This window comes from Strongylocentrotus purpuratus, unplaced genomic scaffold (genome assembly GCF_000002235.5).
Source record: "Strongylocentrotus purpuratus isolate Spur 01 unplaced genomic scaffold, Spur_5.0 spur5_scaffold_15, whole genome shotgun sequence".
NCBI lineage: Eukaryota > Metazoa > Echinodermata > Echinoidea > Camarodonta > Strongylocentrotidae > Strongylocentrotus > Strongylocentrotus purpuratus.
The window spans coordinates 2955188-2975869 of NW_022145600.1; the positions used below are offsets into that span (position 1 = coordinate 2955188).

Below are 20682 nucleotides of genomic sequence, written 5' to 3' on the forward strand. Positions count from 1 at the left end.
ACTACTCAAATTAGATACTGTACATGTATGTAGAACACATTCCATTCTCTCTTTTAGTATTTGATAAAGAGAGAAATCCTTGTCTTTTACATAATTGTTTACCAAATATACATGTATATAAATATATGCAAAGGTGATAACGACCTACCGCTAGCAGCAAAACATGAAATCAATAACCTAAAGACAAAGAAAAACAAAACAACATAGAAAGTAATAATCTGTAAACTACAGTTATTGTAATAATAATGCAAAATGTCATCCGTGTATGATATATACGGTATTTCTGAAATGGTCCGTTCCGAGGCTTGTGAAATATTACTACATGAGTACATGTACACTGTACGTGCAGAGTAAATGTTTATTGATCACCATTCATACATCAAATTGGACACCTTATGAATGACGTTATTACACAGGATGATTCATCATCATCAGTCAATAATGGCAAAACAGACAGACCGGCTAGATTTTATCACCCTGTGTATATGACTGTATATACGCAAATGTGTGCATTACTGTGAAAGCATTTGTTGATAGACAGATCAATAGCATCTGTATGGAGCCAGAAGGAGTCATGAACTCATAATCATAACCTTTTAACTCAAAGTTCATGCTTTTCGTGTTCTCTGCAGATGATGTTATTGAAGAAGAAAAAAAATCAACCACAGACACATCCCGGTACTTGTTTATAGCCCAAAAGCCTCTCAGATCTACAGAATCATGCATTTTACTAGCTACATGTAACTTAACAAAATTTGGTCATTGGTGGGGAGGAGGGGGTGGAGGGGGGGGGGGGGGTGTGAGATAGCTACCGGTATTCCTTTTTTCAGTCTCTATAAATGAGAAAGTGGGTCATACATTTTTGGGGGGAGGGAGGGGGAATTTATTTTCTCCATAGTATCAAATGAGAAAATTGAAGCTTGAAGATAGTGCTGTAAGTCTTTAGATCATTTAAGTACAAAAAAATAAAAAATAAACTCAATGGCCCAAATTCACAAAGCAAGGTTTGAGCTCAGACCAAGGTTTGAGGTCAAACCTCCTTTTGTTTCGCCAAACCTCCTTTTGTTCTTTACAAACCAGGTTTGTAAAAAATGTGTAAAACGCGTCATATGACATACAAAAACCAAGGTTTGTCGACGAACCTTCTTTGTGAATTCGGGCCAAAGAGGGGGGAGTTTAAAACCCCAGCCTTCCTATTCACTACACCTTCATGTTGTTCTGGATTTGTAGTTAATGTTTCCAACATAATGAGTGGGTGTGTCCCTCATGTACATGAAGCAGTCTGTTTTCTAGCTCAGCTCTAGCTTCCAACTTTAATGAAGCATGTTTCTACGTCACACGCACTAGCGACACTCGACTGTTCGAGACATGCAAGTCCTCGAAATAATGAGGAGCATTTTCCCATTTGGATTGCACTGGAGAGAGATGGAAGGGCAGTAATCCACAGGGTAAATAGCCTCGATTCTGTGTAAACACGTCCCATCTTTATTGTGCAAGGAGGCATGTTTTTTTTGTAACCCGTTCACACTATAGGAAATTTATATGAAAGTTGTATAAAGAAACCTCATATAAAGAAATGTTCAAAGAAATGTCCTACAAAGAAACTAATTTTGACAAGGTCAGTGTACATAACAGCTGGCCAATCATTGGTGTTCACTCACGCTTAGCCCCATCCAGTTACCCGGTATACAACATTTGTACGATACAATGTCATGACTAGAGCGTGACCCAGATTATTTATCAAGTTTTCATTTGAAACGATGCTCAAACTTGCATTCTGTTATAACGTTTTTGTTACACGTTTCTTTATGCGATGTTCAGACTGGAAAAATGTAATTATTTATTGTATATATATATATATACAGTGAAACCTGTCTGTAAAGACCACCCAATGGAGACAAGAAAAGTGGTCTTTATGGGCAAGTGATCTTTATGTACAGGTTCCTTTAGTACATTTTTCAATGAGAAACCATTTTCAAGGAAAACAAAAAATGTGGTCTTTGCAGACAGGTGGTCGTTAAAGTAGGTTTGACTGTATAACTACATTTTTATACGATTCTTGTATATATAGCCATATGATAAATGTTGGTAGTCTGAATGTGGGTTTGGTGAAGGAACAGCCTGAGTTTAATCAAGTTGGACGACCTTATCCCATCCTTGATATTGCTCCACATCTCATCAAAGTCCCTTGAGCAGAAATGAGGTATCTTTGGAGAAAGTCATGGCTGGTTTTGACAGCTGATGTAGAAAGGCTGCGCTGTGCCCATTTTTGTTCCCTTTTGTATTGCCCTCGATGTTGAAAGGGCAACAGGAACAATCATTCGGCAACATCAATAATTCATAACATTTTAATCAACGGTGCATGTATTTGCCATTTTGTAGATTGGATTTTTCAAATTCATTTGCTGTTCTCTTAATTGTGTCTCCCAGCATGTCAAAGATAAATGTGGGTTGGGACCTATCTTAAAAACTTAGCATGAAATTTATATAAATAGCTATGTATTGTATTGCATTTCTGTTCAGTTTGGGCAGGAAATGCTATAACCACAGATATTTGGATTTTTAACAAATCTACTTTAAATTAAAATATCTCATGATTTCATTGTTGAGATCACAATATGAAGACCTTGAAAAACATACGATCGAAAGTTTATTTATGATATTTGCTGCATTTCAATATGAAATTTAATGGATTTGTGACTTTAAAAAAAATTTGAGTATTAGATGACCGTTAGATTATTTTCAAAGTGGATTAACCTTAAGAATTAAGCTGAAATTTAACTAGAGCTTATAGTCTTACTCTTAGCTGACCAGAAATCATGTGTATTCATTTTACAGGAAGGTAACAATTATTTAATCCTAAAAAATTGCTTTAACCTCATGACGTGAGCTTTCATTTTGGTAATTTTTCATTTAAATACTTTTTTTTCTTCAATTGAACTTTTGTGTAATCTCAATTATTAAAGCGTGAGTAACTTGCCACTTTGTCATAGAAAATGTCTAAGATTGTTTTTGTGATCAAGAGGAATAGTTTCACAGAAAGTTCTTAAGGGGCGTTGCTGGGACTTTCTCAGAACGTAACCTTGAGTGGGAAAAACCGAAAGGCAAGTTCACTTTTGACAATTTGCCAAGGCATCTGGTATGTCTTCTTTTCTTTTTTGAAATCATGTATTGAATGACACACTTCATTAGGGGATTTACAATTCTCTCATGTTGCAGGTCGGATTCAAAGAATAGGGATACATGTACATATTGTAAATCCCTCAAAAAAGTTTTGAAACTCAAGTTTGATTGATTACATCTCTCTTCTCATGGAATAATTATCACTTTTTTTCAGTGTCATTAGAAAGTGTGTTTATTCCTCTTTCAAATTATACCCCATCTGTTACGATTTTTCAGTCATGGAATGTGCATTACATCAAAATATGAGGTGAGGTCAAAAGTGTAAAGTTGCCTAATGCACTGTTCTTGTTCTGCTGTGCAATCTTATTTCTTAGAAGAGTACAGCTAGGGCTGCTGACCTGCTGTTCAGTGCACTGCATATAAACAATACCACTGCTCACCAATGCATTTTGAAACTTTTCACTTTTCACTTTTGACTCTACCCTTATTCTGATGTACTGCTCATTCCATGGGTACAAAATGATAATGGATAGGGTATCATTTTAAACAGGAATAAACATATTTGTCTAAAAATACTGAACAAAATGATAATTATCCATTGACAAAAGATAATTAGTAATCAATCAAACTTGTGATCTAATTTTTTCTTTAAAGTGGTTTTTCATTTTAAATCGAGTATGTAAGATGGTTAAAAAGTACATGTAGAGGGCGCATCACTTTCACTTTCTTTTGAAGCTTTTATCCCAATCCATTCCTTAAAAAGTACATGAAGGGATGATACGAAAGTGAAAGGTCTTGTCAATGAGCATGTACTATATAGTACATTTCATTTCATTTCATGTTTCACTTGTATTCTCTCAAGTGGGATGACCAAGTTCAAACAATCTGGAAAAATAAAGCATGTCAAAGTATTTGAATAGAAAGATAATCACTTTCAATATGCTTCTGAATCTTTTCTTCCAATCCATTCCTAAAATATGTATGATGATATATATGAACATGTATATAAATAAGATAGATACACCGTTAGCACATCACTTCAAGTTCGTAATATACCTGTTTATCTCATTATGTTAGATAATATTTGTTTTAAAAAAATAGATAATGTCCAGTAACTCACTTCAATGTAAACATATGTAAGATAATATTGATAGAAAATAGATACATGTTGAATACATCACTTAAAAATAACCCGGCATTCCTTTCAAGGATTTGTATTCCCATCATTAAACAAAAAGGTGATACAAAACTGATACTCCGATTGTCAATATTGATTGTATGCAAATACTGTAGTTCTATAATAATTTTTTTTTTTTGGGGGGGGGGGGGGGGTGGGGGGGGGGGTGGATGGGTTTCATTGTAGAGATTGGTAGTACCCAATGACTGAATCCAATAACCGGGGTAATAGTATATTTGTAAAGCGCTTAGAGACATTTGTATTAAGCGCTATATAAAAATTATATATTATTATTATTATTATATTATGACTTGTGTAGGGCTATTGGTATTTTTTACCGCAAATGTAGGCTTCAAACAAAGTTGTCCTTTGCCCAAGACAGATATTTTCATGCCATAATCATGAGAAAGAAGTGAGTTTGAGAAAATATGTACCTGGGGACCTAGTGTCAAGTTATTCCATTAACCTGTTATTAATGAATGAACTACAATATTTAGAATCCAGTCTGTGTACATTACTTGTTGCTATGTCAGGCAAGTCTTGGGGGTGCTTTCAGTTTGTCAAGGACAAACTTTGTTTAAAAAGTGTTCATCAAATTTATTGATATATTTTTTTCTTTGCCAACAGACTGGTTCTACTACAGTCCTACAGGTGACCTGACAAACTCGATCCAGAGGCATCACACCCATAAAGGAGCAGGTTATGATGAAAGGTTCTTCTGGAACCAGCACATGCTTCAGGATATCTTAGATACCCAGGTGATTATCTCTTTACAGAACAATAGGTGTTTGAACCTTCCATAAGGCCATGGTCATACATGATGTTTTAAACCCCTCCCCCCCCCCCCCCCCCCCCCCCCCCCCCCCCATAAAAATTCTGGGGCTAAAATATATTAATGAGAATATAGAGTTTAGAAGTATGTAAATCAAAAGTCATGTTGGAGTGAAAACAGAGTAGCTGCATGCAAACAGACCCCTGAACGTTCTCATATATCTGTACACATTTTTACAAAACACTTTCACATGCAGGACAGTTCATTTAATGTTCAAACACGTTGTCCACTATTTTTTGCTTTGATACATTTTTTAATTTCACGGCATGGAACTTGTTTATATTGGCAATTAAATAAGATGATTAAAAATATAAAGAGTTTTAGATTGGATCCCACTTAAACCATAAGCCTATGTAAAAGCATCATAATTGCATTTTCAAGTGTTGGGAAAATCTTGTCTAGTATTTGCCAGACAATGAAGTTTCAAAGTCTCGCTTTTCAAAAGCCCAACCACCATGTACATGTACATTACCTCTTAAAGGTACTTGGTAACATTGTTCAGATGAGCTTAAGTTAGTGACTTCAATGTTAGATGTACAATTAAATATAATCTGAAAGTTTGAGTGAAAACAGACCATTATTAATGATAAAGATTGGAAAAAACGGATCTGATCAATGCCTTGAATCTCCTTCTAGGTGTATGTAATCGTCATCGTCACAAAGCAGTGAATTGGTTCTATATACCATTCCAGACATTTAAGTGTTGTAAGATTTTTAAAAGCCTGTCTTATGTCTTATTTTTATGGGAAAACGGTTGGGAAAATTCAAAAATGGTTGGGAGAATTTACTGTTAGAGGGTGTAGCACAGTGATGCCTTAAAAGAAAAACATAAATAACTTTGTGGTTTGAGAATTATTTCAGGATTTTTTGCATGTTAGAGAGTTAATCCAGGAGAAGGAATATAATAAGTAACATTTCATGCAAAAATTACACAATTTTTTCATCAACCTTCAACAATGTTACCGAGCCACGTTAAAGATACTATGTTCCTTTTGCAGCCAACATCAAATTCTGTAGAACTTTGCAGGAATTATGAATATGTCTTGTATGTCCTATCTGTGAAATTTAAACGTTAGCCGTGTCCTAATATTCAAATTATGCAAGGAAACCTGTTTACTTGCTAGACTTCACTGTCAGACACTCTTGAGTGACTGACTGCCTTTTTTTCTTCTTTGGTAATAACAAGCATCAAATGAGCTGTAAAGGGTACATAATAATAATAATAATAATAAATTACATTTATATAGCGCTTAATACAAAGTTTCTAAGCATGAGCATTTGTCTACATCAATAACCCACTTCTCGTAATGGCCAAAATTAAACTGATTGAATCTTTGGCAGCATAAAACGTACGACCATTCGGTACAATGGTCTGAAAATCAGACTATTACTTACTGGCTCTATAGCTCCTAAGTCGATTTGACAATTAATAGTCGTTATTTTCCCACTTTAAGACATTTTCAAGCCCCCTTTTTTAAGGAAAGTTCTAAATTAGTATTATCTTTCAAATGCCGTTGGAATTTAGCCTTTGCATTTTTTGTCGCCTGCAAATGGGACATAGTACCTTTAATGCTTGGAGAATATAGGACACAAGGAAGCATGAGAGTGACGTTTTCAAAGCATGAGAGTGACAATTCAATATGGTGGAAACAGGATGTCATTGATCCTGAGGAAATTAATTAATCAAAGTCTTTAAATAGATGACATTCTTCTGTCAGGTGATGATGAAACACCCGTTCCTTGAAGATGAAAACTTACAAGATTGCTGGGTGCTGACAAAGTTCATACTTTTATTCTACATACCGTACAGTATAGTGTAGTTTTAGATTTACATGTATGTAAATCTATTAAACACTATGTTACATATATTACATTGCGCTACACCACTCCACATTATTTATTTTATAAATTATTATTTGGTCTTCCTAGAACTGTTTCTCTCCCCCTCTCTCACTCTCTCACTCTCTTTGACTATACAAACATTAAACTTTAGATTAAGGAAATATAAAATACACTTGATTATACATAACTCTAAGTTGCACAATTAAAATATCAAATTCTCCCTTATTAAAACCAAATCAGTTTTTGGACCTAAGTATGCAAAACATGTGTTATTCACAAAGTCAAAGTTTGCATAAAAGTCAAATTATTTGTTTGTGGTCCCAACAGATTAGACTTTATATGCAGAGTTGAATTTTTAAACAATTTTCTTTAAACCATTATTATATGTGATTGGGTATGAAGATGGAGATGCCAATAGTGAAACTTACAGTTGTATAAAGGTTGTTAATGTACCTCATACTCATTACATGTAAAGTACATTCATCTTTCCATTCAGAGTTATTGAAATCCTCATGTGCTAAGACGTGTCAATAGTTTCAGCAAGATTACAGCAAAATTAGTAAACCCAAGCAAAAAGAAAATAATGGAAATGCACATGTAAATATTATAGACAAGGAAGTGTAACTCTACATTTAGTTCATGACCTGTATCATAATAAACTATATTGTCTAACAGAGTACATAATTTATTAAAGAGAATTTTCATGGACACGCAAAATGACATGAGAAATGTCAAACTATTTGAAAAGCAATTATCATAAGAGGCAAGGAAGTAATAAACATGTAGCCCAAATGTATGCCAGAATGAGCTTTTTCTGTGTGTATTTTTTAACTTAAGAGCAATTTTATGGGATTACTCCTTTATTCTGCTGAATTTAAAGGAGAAGTCTCATATTTCAAATTTCACAATTTACTTATTATTGCTTGGATTTATTTCAAACTTTTACCATTCTGTTAATCTTATTTTTCTGCATTCATGCAAATGAACAAGAAGGCTTGGATTGCCCTTTAAATGCTTTTTCCTAGTGAACGTATTTAGAAAGCGCATAGAGACCTTTTTGAGTATCATATAAGAATCTACTTTTTATTAAATGATTATCATTATATCTTCTTTTTTTCCACACAGAACAAAGAGCTAGCAAGGCCATGGATCATCCCCATTGTCCAGGGATGTGTTCAGATTCGGGAGTGTCGCATGACCTTTGCTCCAGAGGAAGGAGCCCAGAGCGGGGGCAGTGGTGCAGACAGCGATGACTCGGACATCAAATTCAACCTCATGCTCATCTCTAGGAGAAGCAAGTTCAGAGCCGGTAAGTCAAATTAAAGGAAACCTCACCCCCCAAGAAATAACTTCAGTTATTCTGAGATATTTATTGTATTCTTGCCCATTAATCTTCAAAATTTTACTCCAAAGTGTATGAGAGAGGTATAAAGCAAGATCATTTTAGCATAATGTAAAGTTTCTCAGCTCGACATAGGAATTGCCATTTTCTTGATAACGTGGGTAGGTAATTCAAATGAAAACTCTTTTTTCTTAGGGTTCTTGGTCATGTCACTCAGTCATTCATGTGAAAGTGAAAAATAATGATTGATTGTAAGAAAGTTATGCATCGATCCTCCCTGCTCATCATGCATATGTGTAGTTATGTTAAGTGGGTAAAAAAAAAGTTTTTTAGTTTTAAAAATTGTATTGATCCCTATTAATGAAGCATATCCTTTTTGTTGGTTTATTTAGAAGTGATAATGGAAATGATCAAGGTTTGCCTCATTCCTGGAGATAATAATAATAACAATAATTATAGTGGGTTCTTGTATAGCGCTCATGTCTGTCAGACTTGACACTCCTGGAGCTCCCGATTATTACCCCGGCTTTAGCTCGGCTACCACTATGGCGCTCTAGCATTTCAAGGTATTAATAAACATATTAATATGCCAAACTCTCCTGAATCTTGTTCATTACCACCCTTTTTAATGGTGTTCCATCATACAAATTGTCGCAAATTGTGATTGTTCTTTCTTTTGCTTGCATCTTGAAGGAACCCGATACAGGAGAAGAGGCATAGATGAGAGTGGGGCGTGTGCAAACTATGTGGAGACGGAGCAGATCCTACAGACTGCAGAACACTCGGTTTCCTTTGTCCAAGTCCGAGGGTCGGTACCGGTCTTCTGGAGCCAGCCCGGCATCAAGTACAAACCGCCTCCAAGAATCGATAGAGGTAGGTCGCTGTGATCTCATTCAAATTAAGTACAGTCAAACCTGTGTATTAAAGCGGGACTGCACTACTTGGAGCTACTTGCGCCCTCTATATAGCAAACAATACCTAAGCGGTAACCATTGGTCACCCATGGTCCCCTTTTTCTTATGTTGATTGAGAGCTGATTTGAAGAGATAACCACCTGTTAGTGACCATGCAGGGAGGTCTAATGCCTCCTGGCCAAAGTAGTGCAGATAGGCTCTAAGGTCAACCCAGCAAAACAGAAATAGTTGCCACTATAGACAGGTTGTCAAGGTGGCCTTTCTAAGCAGGTTCTACAAAACTATTTTTTTCTTCCTAGAAGTAATCATGAAGACTGACTTGGCTGTATAAGTCAATGGCATGTGAAGCTGAAGGGATCATGCATATTCCAGTATGTTTTGATTTTCGGAAGAAAGACGATTCCCTTCCAGTAATTACTAAAAAACTCTTTAACTCATTAACTTTAGATGAAATTTTCTTTTACTGTTGATGATGATAAAACCCAGGAGGCTTTCAAAAGATACTTTGAGGAGGACTTGAAGCAATATCCTCAGGTAGCCATTATCATTTTGATCGAACAAGCAGGCAGCGAGGCTATAGTTACAAGACAAAAATGATAATCTAAAATTATCTAATAACATAACATTTAATTAACAAAAATTCCTTCTGATTGCAGATGATGATGAGAGCCAGGAAGCTTTTAAGACTCACTTTGAGGAGGACCTGCAGCGATACCGTCATGTAGCCATCATCAGTCTCATCGAACAGGCCGGCAGAGAGGCTATCGTAGGCTCAGCCTTCATGAAGCATGTTCTATTGTACGACAGCCCCAAGCTGACCTACATCACATTTGACTTCCATGAATACTGGTTAGTACTGGTTTGGACTGGTTTGAACTTGTTACAACCACAAAATCATATGCTGCCAGATGAGTGTATGAGAGCCACATGAAAGAAACTAAGTGGTATCTAAGTACTGATTATGTGTGAAATTTGAATAGTTGCCTGATTCCATCAGAAAAGAATGATCGATAAGGGAAAGAAGAAATAAAATAAGTGGTCTAATCACATAGTGGATGCAAATTAGAGATGTAGAGATATTAATTTCTCAACTTGTTATTGTCTTCCTCAATCATATACACAGGTCATAGGTAGAATGGATTTGATAAAAAAAGTCCCCTTAACGGAACAAGAAATGTGATCTGATTTACAGGTGGTTATTCAAAATGGGAGAAATTATAAAATGTTGTTGTCCTTTATGTAATCTTGCTTTCTGAAACAATTTATACTGCTTTCAATCATATGCTGCCATTTGAATTATTGTAAGTAATACCTCACATTTGTTTCTATCATGCAGTCGAGGCCTACGTTTTGATAAAGTGTCCGTTCTTCTCGAGAGCATCCGAGACGTCATCAAGGAAATGAGATACTGCTGGTAAGTGGAGACCAGGGGAGTGTTTCACAAAGACTAAAGATCGAATTAAAGATAAAGACCAGTGATGGTCGTGCAATTGCATTGGGAAAGAAATGTTGTGGAATCAATCGGAAAAGGTTGATCATCTAGCATAAAGTACTTGTGATTACTGCAAGCTTTTGGAATCATCAAAATGATAAGAAATTTGGCCCAGTCTTGGTAAAGTTACAAGCACTGTACACAGAAAGATGTATATGGGACTACGCGACATTTGCATGATATGTATCAGGTCCAAATAGATATAATATTTTACTAAATATATCAATTAGTAGGCGGTTTCTCAGCAAAATTTCTATCATTACGTATTAGTCAAAACAAATTCTTTCACATGATTGGTAATAAGAGCTTCCATATCATTTTTTGAGAGGGAGGCATTTCCAAATCTGGTCTTTACCTTTAAGTTGAACTTTAACTATGGCAGGCTGTTAATGCCACTAGTTCCTCTAAACATTTTGGACATTGGTTTCTCAAGGGATGTAAAAATCATGGTCACGAATCTACCAAATTTACATTTTTTGATAATTCATTATACATTGTAGAAGGAAACAATATTATCTAAAACCATAATTTGTAAGGTTTTTTCCCTTTAATTTGACATCTGGTTCAAATCTTTTTGAAGAGCATGAGTGGCCTGCCATAGTTTGAGTCCAACTTAAGTTGACCTTAGTCTTTGTGAAACACTTCCCAGGTTTCGTATTTCTTGAAACCATAGAGTGCAGTGGTAAGCCCCCAATAAAGATGAATTTCTTTTATTCAAATGGATTGATGATATGAAACTCACAACACCAATATGGGAGTGAAACAATTTTTGTGTGAGCTATTATTAGACAGTTATTAGACAGGTGCAAAGTGAAAAGTTATGTATAATACTTGGCTGTATAATGCACGCATTGTCTGTTGAGAGCCAGAAGGGCATTTACTCTGTGTTAAAGAAAATGAGTTAATGCCCTTCTGGCTCCAAACAGACAGCATGTATGTGTAGCTATCACATATAAAATAATGAGTAAATTATAAATACTGGAGAGATTGATAGAGCAAATAAATTCTTGAGATCTTCCAAAAATGTATGAGACAAGAGATACATTTTTTAAGGATAAATGTGTGATGAGACGATAAATATTCTTCTAGAAACTCAAGTTGAGGAGGTGTCTTTAAACCGAAAGTACCTAAAAATAGTTTAGTTGATAACCAGTTACAAAAAAGATTTCAATAGATTATTGCAATATCAAGATTGAAGGGAAGAAATGTTAGTGTTTGAAGTAGATGTAAAAAGGTTGATTCTGTGTCTAATTCGCCGGTTTGCGTAATATGCCCAAACTATGTTCTTGATCATGAAATGTGTTTGTCTCCCATCCAGGGCTGATGCTGAGGGGGTGATCCTGGAGCAGAGAGGTGTGTTCAGGGTGAACTGCATGGACTGTCTGGACAGGACCAATGTGGTTCAGACGGCTCTAGCCAGGGTGGTGCTCAGAACACAGGTAGGTACTTGCAGAGAGGTGTGTTCAGGGTGAACTGCATGGACTGTCTGGACAGGACCAATGTGGTTCAGACGGCTCTAGCCAGGGTGGTGCTCAGAACACAGGTAGGTACTTGTAGAGAGGTTTGTTCAGGGTGAACTGCATGGACTGTCTGGACAGGACCAATGTGGTTCAGACGGCTCTAGCTTGGGTGATGCTCAGAACACAGGTAGGTACTTTCAGAGAGGTGTGTTCAGGGTGAACTGCATGGACTGTCTGGACAGGACCAATGTGGTTCAGACGGCTCTAGCTTGGGTGATGCTCAGAACACAGGTAGGTACTTTCAGAGAGGTGTGTTCAGGGTGAACTGCATGGACTGTCTGGACAGGACCAATGTGGTTCAGATGGCTCTAGCCAGGGTGGTGCTCAGAACACAGGTAGGTACTTGCAGAGAGGTGTGTTCAGGGTGAACCACATGGACTGTCTGAACAGGACCAGTTAGGTACTTGTTGAGTGGTCGGAAGGGATGATGGAGTATAATACCTTGTGGCTCTGTGCTTTCGTCCTATTCATTACATTCATGAGCTGGAACATTGATGAGACAGAATCAAAATCCCAGACCTTATTTACAATTTCAAGGAGTCATCTCTTGCAAAATTTTATGTTAACTTTCAAAGCCCCACTACACTACCTATAGCTACTTACGCCCTCTATATAGCAAACAATGCCTAATCGGTGACCATTGGTCCCCCATGATCCCCTTTTTCTTATGTTAATTGAGAGCTGATTTGATGAGATAACCGCCTGTCGGTGACCATGCAGGGAGGTTTAATCCCTACTGGCCAAACTAGTGCAGAGGGGCATTAAAGTCACATAGTGTACTGTTGCATTCATTGTACCACCGTTCATAACAATGTTGATGTAACCTTCAACAGCTACGCAAGCTGGGTCTGCTGCTACCTGAGCAAAGGCTTGTCCCCAGCATCAAGACGATCTACCAGGACATGTGGGCCAACAACGGGGACATCGTCAGCCGGCAGTACGCTGGGACGGCCGCTCTTAAGGGAGACTATACACGGACAGGAGAGAGAAAGCTAACAGGGCTGATGAAAGACGGGTACAACTCAGCGAGCAGATACGTGCAGAACCAGTTAAAGGATGCCTTCAGACAAGTGGCAATAGGTCAGTTCAGTCTGTGTTCATATTTCAATATTTATTTTATTTTTTAATATCTTGACAAGCTCATGACATATCTCAATGAACTCATTTATTTGGATTTTATAACTTCCCTTTTTCCATTATTGCTTAATATTTTAATGTTCTTATGTATATTCTAGTGAATGATTTGTATGTTATTTACAGTACTATTTGCAAATTTATGTGTTCTTATAATGTGATTTTTATGAAAATGAATAAGCTATATTGAATTGAATTATTTGCCATTCCTATTTGTAACTGGATAGTGAATAAATGTGATGTGTTGAACATCGCAGAAACATCAACCAGAAGATTTAGTTGTTTAGTAAGTGGAGCAGATGTCTTAAAGCTGGGAGGTCTTGATCTTGAAACCAAGACAGTGAGCTAGTGCTCAATAGGAACAACCTAATTCTCAATTCTTGCAGAAATTTCAAGCCAAATGTCCAAAATATGATTACATACAAGTGTTAACATCATTACTCAATCTGAATTAGGATGGGCAAGACTTTAGGATGAAAGTCATGAAACATCTAGGCAGGGATTAAGCAAATCTGTTGAAAGTACAGTTGATTTTGCTGCATTGTTGAGTACAGTCAAACCTGTCTTAAACCGTTGACTACTGAATTTTATAGGTCCCATAGGCTTAACACAGAGACCACCAGGTTTCCATAAGCAAAGGGTTAAGGGCCACCTCTCTAAAAGGCCACCTGTGTATAGTGGTCATGTATTTTGTCTTCCTCAAGAAAGACTGTGTTTTGTAGAACCGGTCTAGAGAGGCCACCTGTCTACAGAGGCCACTTTTTTTTGTTTCCCTTGGATGACCTCAAGAGACAGAATATTTTTGCCTTGTTGCCCACAGATTTGATGTTGGGGAACCAGGAGATCCAAGAGGATCTCACATTGATTGATGAGCAGAAGGCATCCGCCGAGATGGGTAAAGATGTCTGGGATGGTGTGGATGAGGAAGATATCAAACAGAGGATTCAACAATGCTCCAGGTTACTACTACCAAAGAATGAAGCCAAGATGAATCTAGGAGGCTGGGTGCTTATTGATTGTGACTCAGGGTAGGTCAAAATGAATCACATTGTGCCGATTGTTTAAATCCATATTTATAACCTTTTGTAAGCAATTGCTTACTGTTTCAACGATCCTGAAGTCACGCCGATGCGAAAACACCATTAATTTGAGAACAAAGGCGGGTTTTTGCAAGGTAGCGGAGCGTGGCCTCCATGCTTTCCACCTGTGTTAGATATCCTCCGTGTTTCTCATCACTTTCAAGTGTGAATCTGTGTGCTAACCACTCAATGAATTAAGGAAGGATGAATCATAGATGTTGGGCTCTCATTGACTATTATTCAACGTTTATATTTTTTGTATAGAGCTTACATCCTACTGAGACCTACTGAGGCTAACTAAAACTAAGATGTTCCCCAAAAAAATTCAAACTTCATAAAATCCTACCAAAGAAAGAAGGTAGGATAAACCTAGGATACTTAGCTCTGAATTACTATTACTCAGGCAGGTGGAAAGCATCAGAAATATTAGAGCATCCATGATGTACCATTCAAGCAAGTAACAAGCGTCATCCAAATCAACTTTTTTCTATGGTCAAAGCTTCATCATATAGGGTCTCAATGACTGTTTCTTGGGTTATTTAGAAGACCTATACTGATGCTGGTATTATTGCTATCAAGCCATCGAAGCATCAACAAGTACTTATTTCAAAATCCTATTTCATGCTCATGTCGAGGGTTCAGTGACACAAAGACGTAGCTCCATATTTTGCCAAAATGAGTATTTGATATAAAAATGTTCAGAAAAATGTGGGCTTTCCAAGAAACACAAAGACTTAACTCCACCCAACACCCCATTGAAGTCAATGGCTAGTGAAACATAGACTTAACTCCTTAAGGCCTAATTGCTCAGTGACACATAAACCACTTTTTCTCAACATGGCCAAAATGGAGTTACATCTTTGTGTCACTGACCGCTCGATGTAATATTTTTACTTTTCCTTATACAGGGATCTTGATGACAGTGGTGAGGATGACAGGGATATCATTCTGATCATATCGGAGAAGGCTTACTACATTGCAAGGTTGGTACAGTCTACTCTGTCTTTGTGGCTACCTCTCTGTAAAGGCCACCGGTCTATAGGGGCCATGTATTTTGTTTCCCTTGAAAAAGAAATTTGTGTTTTAGAACCTGTCTAGAAAGGCCACTTTTTCTGTTTTCATTGCGTGGCCTTTATAGACAGTTTTTGACTTTACATGTACATTGTATTATCTAGTTTTATTATGTGAACTATATCCATTTACAACACTTTGAGCGCCTTAGGGCAGCTGGGCTAAAGCAATGACTACGTCACAATCCACTGACCAAACTGCCAATTTGAGGTTCACCTAGACCTAGTGATCTTATACTTCAAGTATTCATAGCTTCCTAATTATTGGTCCGATACATTTTTTAACTTTCGCCATTCCTTTAAACTTATTTATCTGCTTTCATACAAGTAAACAATATTGCAAGGTTTGGATTGTCCTTTAAGGAACCTATACATAAAGACCACCTGCCTATGAGGACCACTTTTTACTTACGGTACTCCTTTTTTTTTTACTTGACTTTTTTTGCCTCCCTTGGCTGGTCTTTATTCACAGTTTTTACTGTACTTTCCATTAGTTACCAATTATCACATTAAATTAGTAATTCTTGGGTATTTTTTATCTTTTTCAGCTATGATGATGAGGCAGAGAAGATCACCCAGTATGAAAGGATACCAATAGATGCAATGACTGCTGTGGGCATAGGTAAATAAGTACTTCTCTGATTCTCGTTTTCTTTGACATCCATCTGGAGCCAGTTTCTTGTAACCGTCATAAGTTATAGTTTGTGGACATCCCGTAGAAACGTGTGTTAATTTCATAACACAGGTTTCAATGGGATGTCTAAGAAGTTACACTTATGACGGTTTCGAGAACCAGCCCCTAGATTTTTTTTAAATCCTTTGTTCATAAAAAGTGGGATATAGAAGATATTCATGCAAAAATACATGTACACCCACAGTCTTGAAGATAACAAAGGCTAGCATGTGTCACTTTTGCAAAACAAAGTTATATTGATATTGAAATACATTGTTGTCCTTGGAAACTCCCTCAGGAATTATTCAGATTTTTATTTTATCCAACATTGTGATCCGACATCTGATTGTAGTGAGAACAGCTGAGCTGAGAAATATTGACTAAACAATTCGTCGCTGTTTTCACGAAGTGACGGTAGTGAAAAAAAATTGCATACACTTTGCGTTACGATTTTTCTCACTACCGTCACTTCGTGAAAATAGGGACGAATTTATTGAAATTCTTGCATTAGTTTTTGTTTTTGTTAATAGTGCTTTGTTTACAGCATTAGAGCTGCATGTACAGTCAAACCTGCTTTTATAGTGACCACCTGTATAGAAAGACCACCTCTCTACAAAGTCCACATTTTTTTCCTTTGAAAATGGTTTCTCATTGAAACATGTACTATAAAAGGAACCTGAACACAAAGACCACTTTTCCTGTCTCCCTTAGGTGGTCTGTATAGACAGGTTTGACCATGTTGATTTGATTACCTTCAGTTTAATTTCTCCTAACAATGATTCTATGATTGCTCTTTGTCAGGATCAGCAACGACGTTCTTCTCCCATGCCAAACAGCGCTGCGTGCGCATCTATCATTCTGTTCAGGGTCAGGATGGTTACTTCAGCACTCTGAAAGCGCTGCCTAGTCAGTCAAAGGAAGCAGCTGAAGGTTAGTACCGCAGCAAACAAATAACAAGGGTTCTGAATTAGAAAACATATATCCCTCATATGTGTATAATCCAACACAATTTCATATTTGTTTTTTGGATAGACTATCTATGTTTTCTTCTCTTATGTAATGTCTACACAGCATTTCTCTTTTGCCTACTCTTCTGTTTTTGAGACAGTATATCTCACTTAATCGTATGTCTTGCTTCCTTACTTGGAACTTATGTACACTGCAGTCAAGTTTTTGTGCACTTTTTTTTTATTTGTTGTTTATTCCAATCTTTGATTTAATTTTCTAAATTCCTTTTTTTCTATATCACTTTTAATTTCAGATATCCTTCATGCTCTTGTAGAAGCCCTTGCAAAGGCCAGAGCAGCTAATAATCTGGGACTGAAGGTTGTTGAGGACAAGATGGAAAAGTGAGTATTCATTTCCATTTTTCAATTGCCGTCAGAAAATTAAGAATCCCACTCCCCTTAAGACCTGCCAGCAATAGGTTTAGTGCCGTGCCCTATTGCCGGCCAAAGTGTTCTCTTGGTATGTTCTCTTATATGGCGCTTAATATATCTACAATGTCTCTAAGCGCTTTATAGATATACGAATACCCCGGTCATCGGATTTAATACTTGGCCGCACACTGTGTGCACAATCTCCACTCCCTGGGGAGCATTCTAGTCAGGCATTACTTGACGCTCAAAAACTGTTTGACCAACAATGACGGTCGCATCCTACCGGGTACCCATATAACACCTTGGTGGAGAATAGCAAGTGCAGGTTAATATCGTGCCAAAGGACCAATGCAGACGTTGCCAACAGATTAATGGAGGTTCAGCTGTTCAACATGTAGATGCTAAATCACTGAGTAAACCTGCACTTGGTCTTTTGTATGACTTGTCAATCTTGCTTACAATCTAAAGTACAAAAGTTTCAGAAATGAAGTTGTTATTGGTTGTGGTGTTATGGGTGTCTGCAATCTCTTGTCAGTTTGTCATTTTTCAGACTGTGTACATTCTAATCATACATGTTTCTACTTGTCTGTGTTCACCAGGAAAAAAAGCAGGGTCTCCCAAGAGGTAATCCGTCTCACGTCCCAGAAACGTTTCACCATGTGGTTACAGGACAAGTTTGTTCCAGAATCGGTCCTTGCCAAGCGCAAAGGTGGCAACCAGGGTGGTGAGCAGAGCCCTTCTGATCAGCCCAGCAGCCGTCAGCTTATCAAGCCTATCAGAGCACAGGTCATGAGCAGATACTTCCAGTCCATGGGGGACAAGGTCTCCAATCTGAACCCCCTGAAGAAGGTACGCTTACGGAAGAGGCAGTCCAATCCGCAGACGGAAAGCATCGGGATGGAGAACCATGCTTTAGCTGAGGATGAGGAGAGCCAGGATGAACTAGATGGCATCGATGACAGTGACGACGAGATCCTGCTTGATTCGTCGTCTAGCGATGACACGTCGTTTGACGGGCTGAGCTTGGGAGCCTGTCTGGAAATCCTGGGAGGAAATGCCGATGTGGACCCAGAAGATGATCCTCATAACAACAGCGTGGTTTCTCATGATGGAGAGATCATCCTGACGACATGCGGCGTGCTGGCTGTTGATCAGGAACGAAACATGAGAAGTCTGAACCTACGTAGAATAACGCCTCGAAAGAACTACCACCGTGATGCTGCTGATAATGCTAACATGATTGCCAATGCCAACGAAGAGAGGGTGAGGAGAGGAAGATTGTTGTCAGATGGTGAAGATCAGAGTAGGAAGTACAGCACCTTAGGTCGGGTAAGAACACAAGCCCCAGTGGACGCTGCAGATGAACCTGATGCTTCTAGTAAAGTCTTTGCAGACTCTCACGGCCAGGTTGAAGAAGTGAATGCGAATATAACAAGAGATTCAAACCTAACAAACAAGGAGGAGACACTCCCTCAATCTCCACAAAAGCGGCTATCTAATCCAGTGGTGCGATTACCATCCCTCGATGACAACTTTGGTCCCTTGGACTTGACCGTCAACCCTCTTCCGGAAAACTTCGTCCACGATCACCTCCTCGCTGAAAACCTCCGAATGAAGTACCGTGCTCACAGCGAGAATTCGCTTCAGGATTGCTTTATGAGCACAACATCGACCGAGAAGACAGAGACTGACAGTATTGGAAGGGAAGGCGCTCAAGCAACCATTAGCAAGATCGCTCTCAGGTTCCGTACCTTGGGCTCGATGAACTTTAACCGGTCCGGGAACCTTCGGGCGGAGCAGCAGAAAGAACAGATGCAGATGGAGATGAAGATGAGAAGGGAATGCAAGACAAGATTTATACAGCTTTGATCATGAACCAAGGTTAGGGACACATGGTTCATCTCATCAGAGCTAGGAAGGCATTAATTCACATTATTTAACTAATACATGAGGGTGAATGCCCTTGTTGCTCTCAGCAGACTTGTTGTACATGAAACTTGTAATTCTTTGGAAGGCATATACCATGTGAGTCAAAAAAAAAATTACACCTAGAAAATTGCTAATTATTTTAAAACTCATCTATGAACAGTAAATTATTATACATCTTATGGAAGAGTGTTTTACCCAAAATCGTTTGGTATCATTTTTGTGTGGTATATTTTCACGCTTGGATGAACAGGGGACATTGTTTGCGAGATTGCAAAAATCGACTTGCGCCAAAGTGATGCCTACAGCATGTATTATGTTGGGATTAGCGGAGTGAGAGAATGAATTGAATGTACCAAATGAAATGCATTGCATATGCTTTTTGCAGAAGCAAAGTCACACACCCACACACACATGCGCACAAATGTTCTTTGATATTTGATATTCGATATTTGATATGTGTGGCATGATTAATTTTGTTAGGGATGCTATTTGGATCTGCAAAAACCGATTTAATTCTCCAATCCCAATTGTTTTATTCAAACATCACATGAGCAACTTTGGCGCAAGTCGATTTTTGCACTCTCACAAACAATGCCTCCTGTTCATCCAAGTGTGAACACATACCACACAAAAATGATACCAAATGATTTGGGATAAAACACTCTTTCATAAGATGTATAATAATTTACTGTTCATTAGTGATCTTAAAAATAATTAGCAATTTTCTAGGTGTTAAACTTTTTTTTGACTCACACGGTATATAATGTGTCAATATGAAAGAATGCTCCGAGGTGATGTAGTCTCCACAGGCAGGCTGCAGGTAGTCTTTATATACAGGTTTCAATGAAAATCTCTGCCAAAAGAAAGCACAAAACATGTGGTCACTAAAGCAGGTTTGACTATATAATATGCTAGTAGTCTTTAGAATATTTATAGGGTTACGTATCTCTTGACTGGGAAATATGTACTTAACTCTCTATGAAATACACTGTAAATATAACTTGGGTATTGAAGTCACCTTTAATCTTCAGTATTGTTAAGTGGTACATATAATAGGGGGAAAATGGTATTCAATGGCTATTGGCTGGAAAGTAATGTACACAGTCATGCAATCCATATTAAAACAAATTGAAATTTGAAAATATTAAAATCTGTTGATATGTTTTTGATATTCAT

General features: G+C 37.6%; 1 protein-coding gene across 1 annotated transcript; it reads left to right on the plus strand.

The window, feature by feature from the left end:
• Positions 1 to 4502: 4502 nt before the first annotated feature.
• On the plus strand, positions 4503 to 19777 carry LOC115918665 (phosphatidylinositide phosphatase SAC2-like). Its single transcript, XM_030986400.1, has 15 exons — positions 4503 to 4524; positions 4928 to 5058; positions 8100 to 8283; positions 9010 to 9189; positions 9887 to 10079; positions 10567 to 10644; positions 12041 to 12075; positions 12180 to 12265; positions 13076 to 13322; positions 14197 to 14404; positions 15364 to 15438; positions 16074 to 16147; positions 17000 to 17128; positions 17460 to 17547; positions 18177 to 19777. The coding sequence occupies exons 1-15, from the start codon at positions 4503 to 4505 to the stop codon at positions 19444 to 19446; spliced, it is 3000 nt and encodes a 999-aa protein (XP_030842260.1). The 3' UTR covers positions 19447 to 19777.
• Positions 19778 to 20682: the final 905 nt, after the last annotated feature.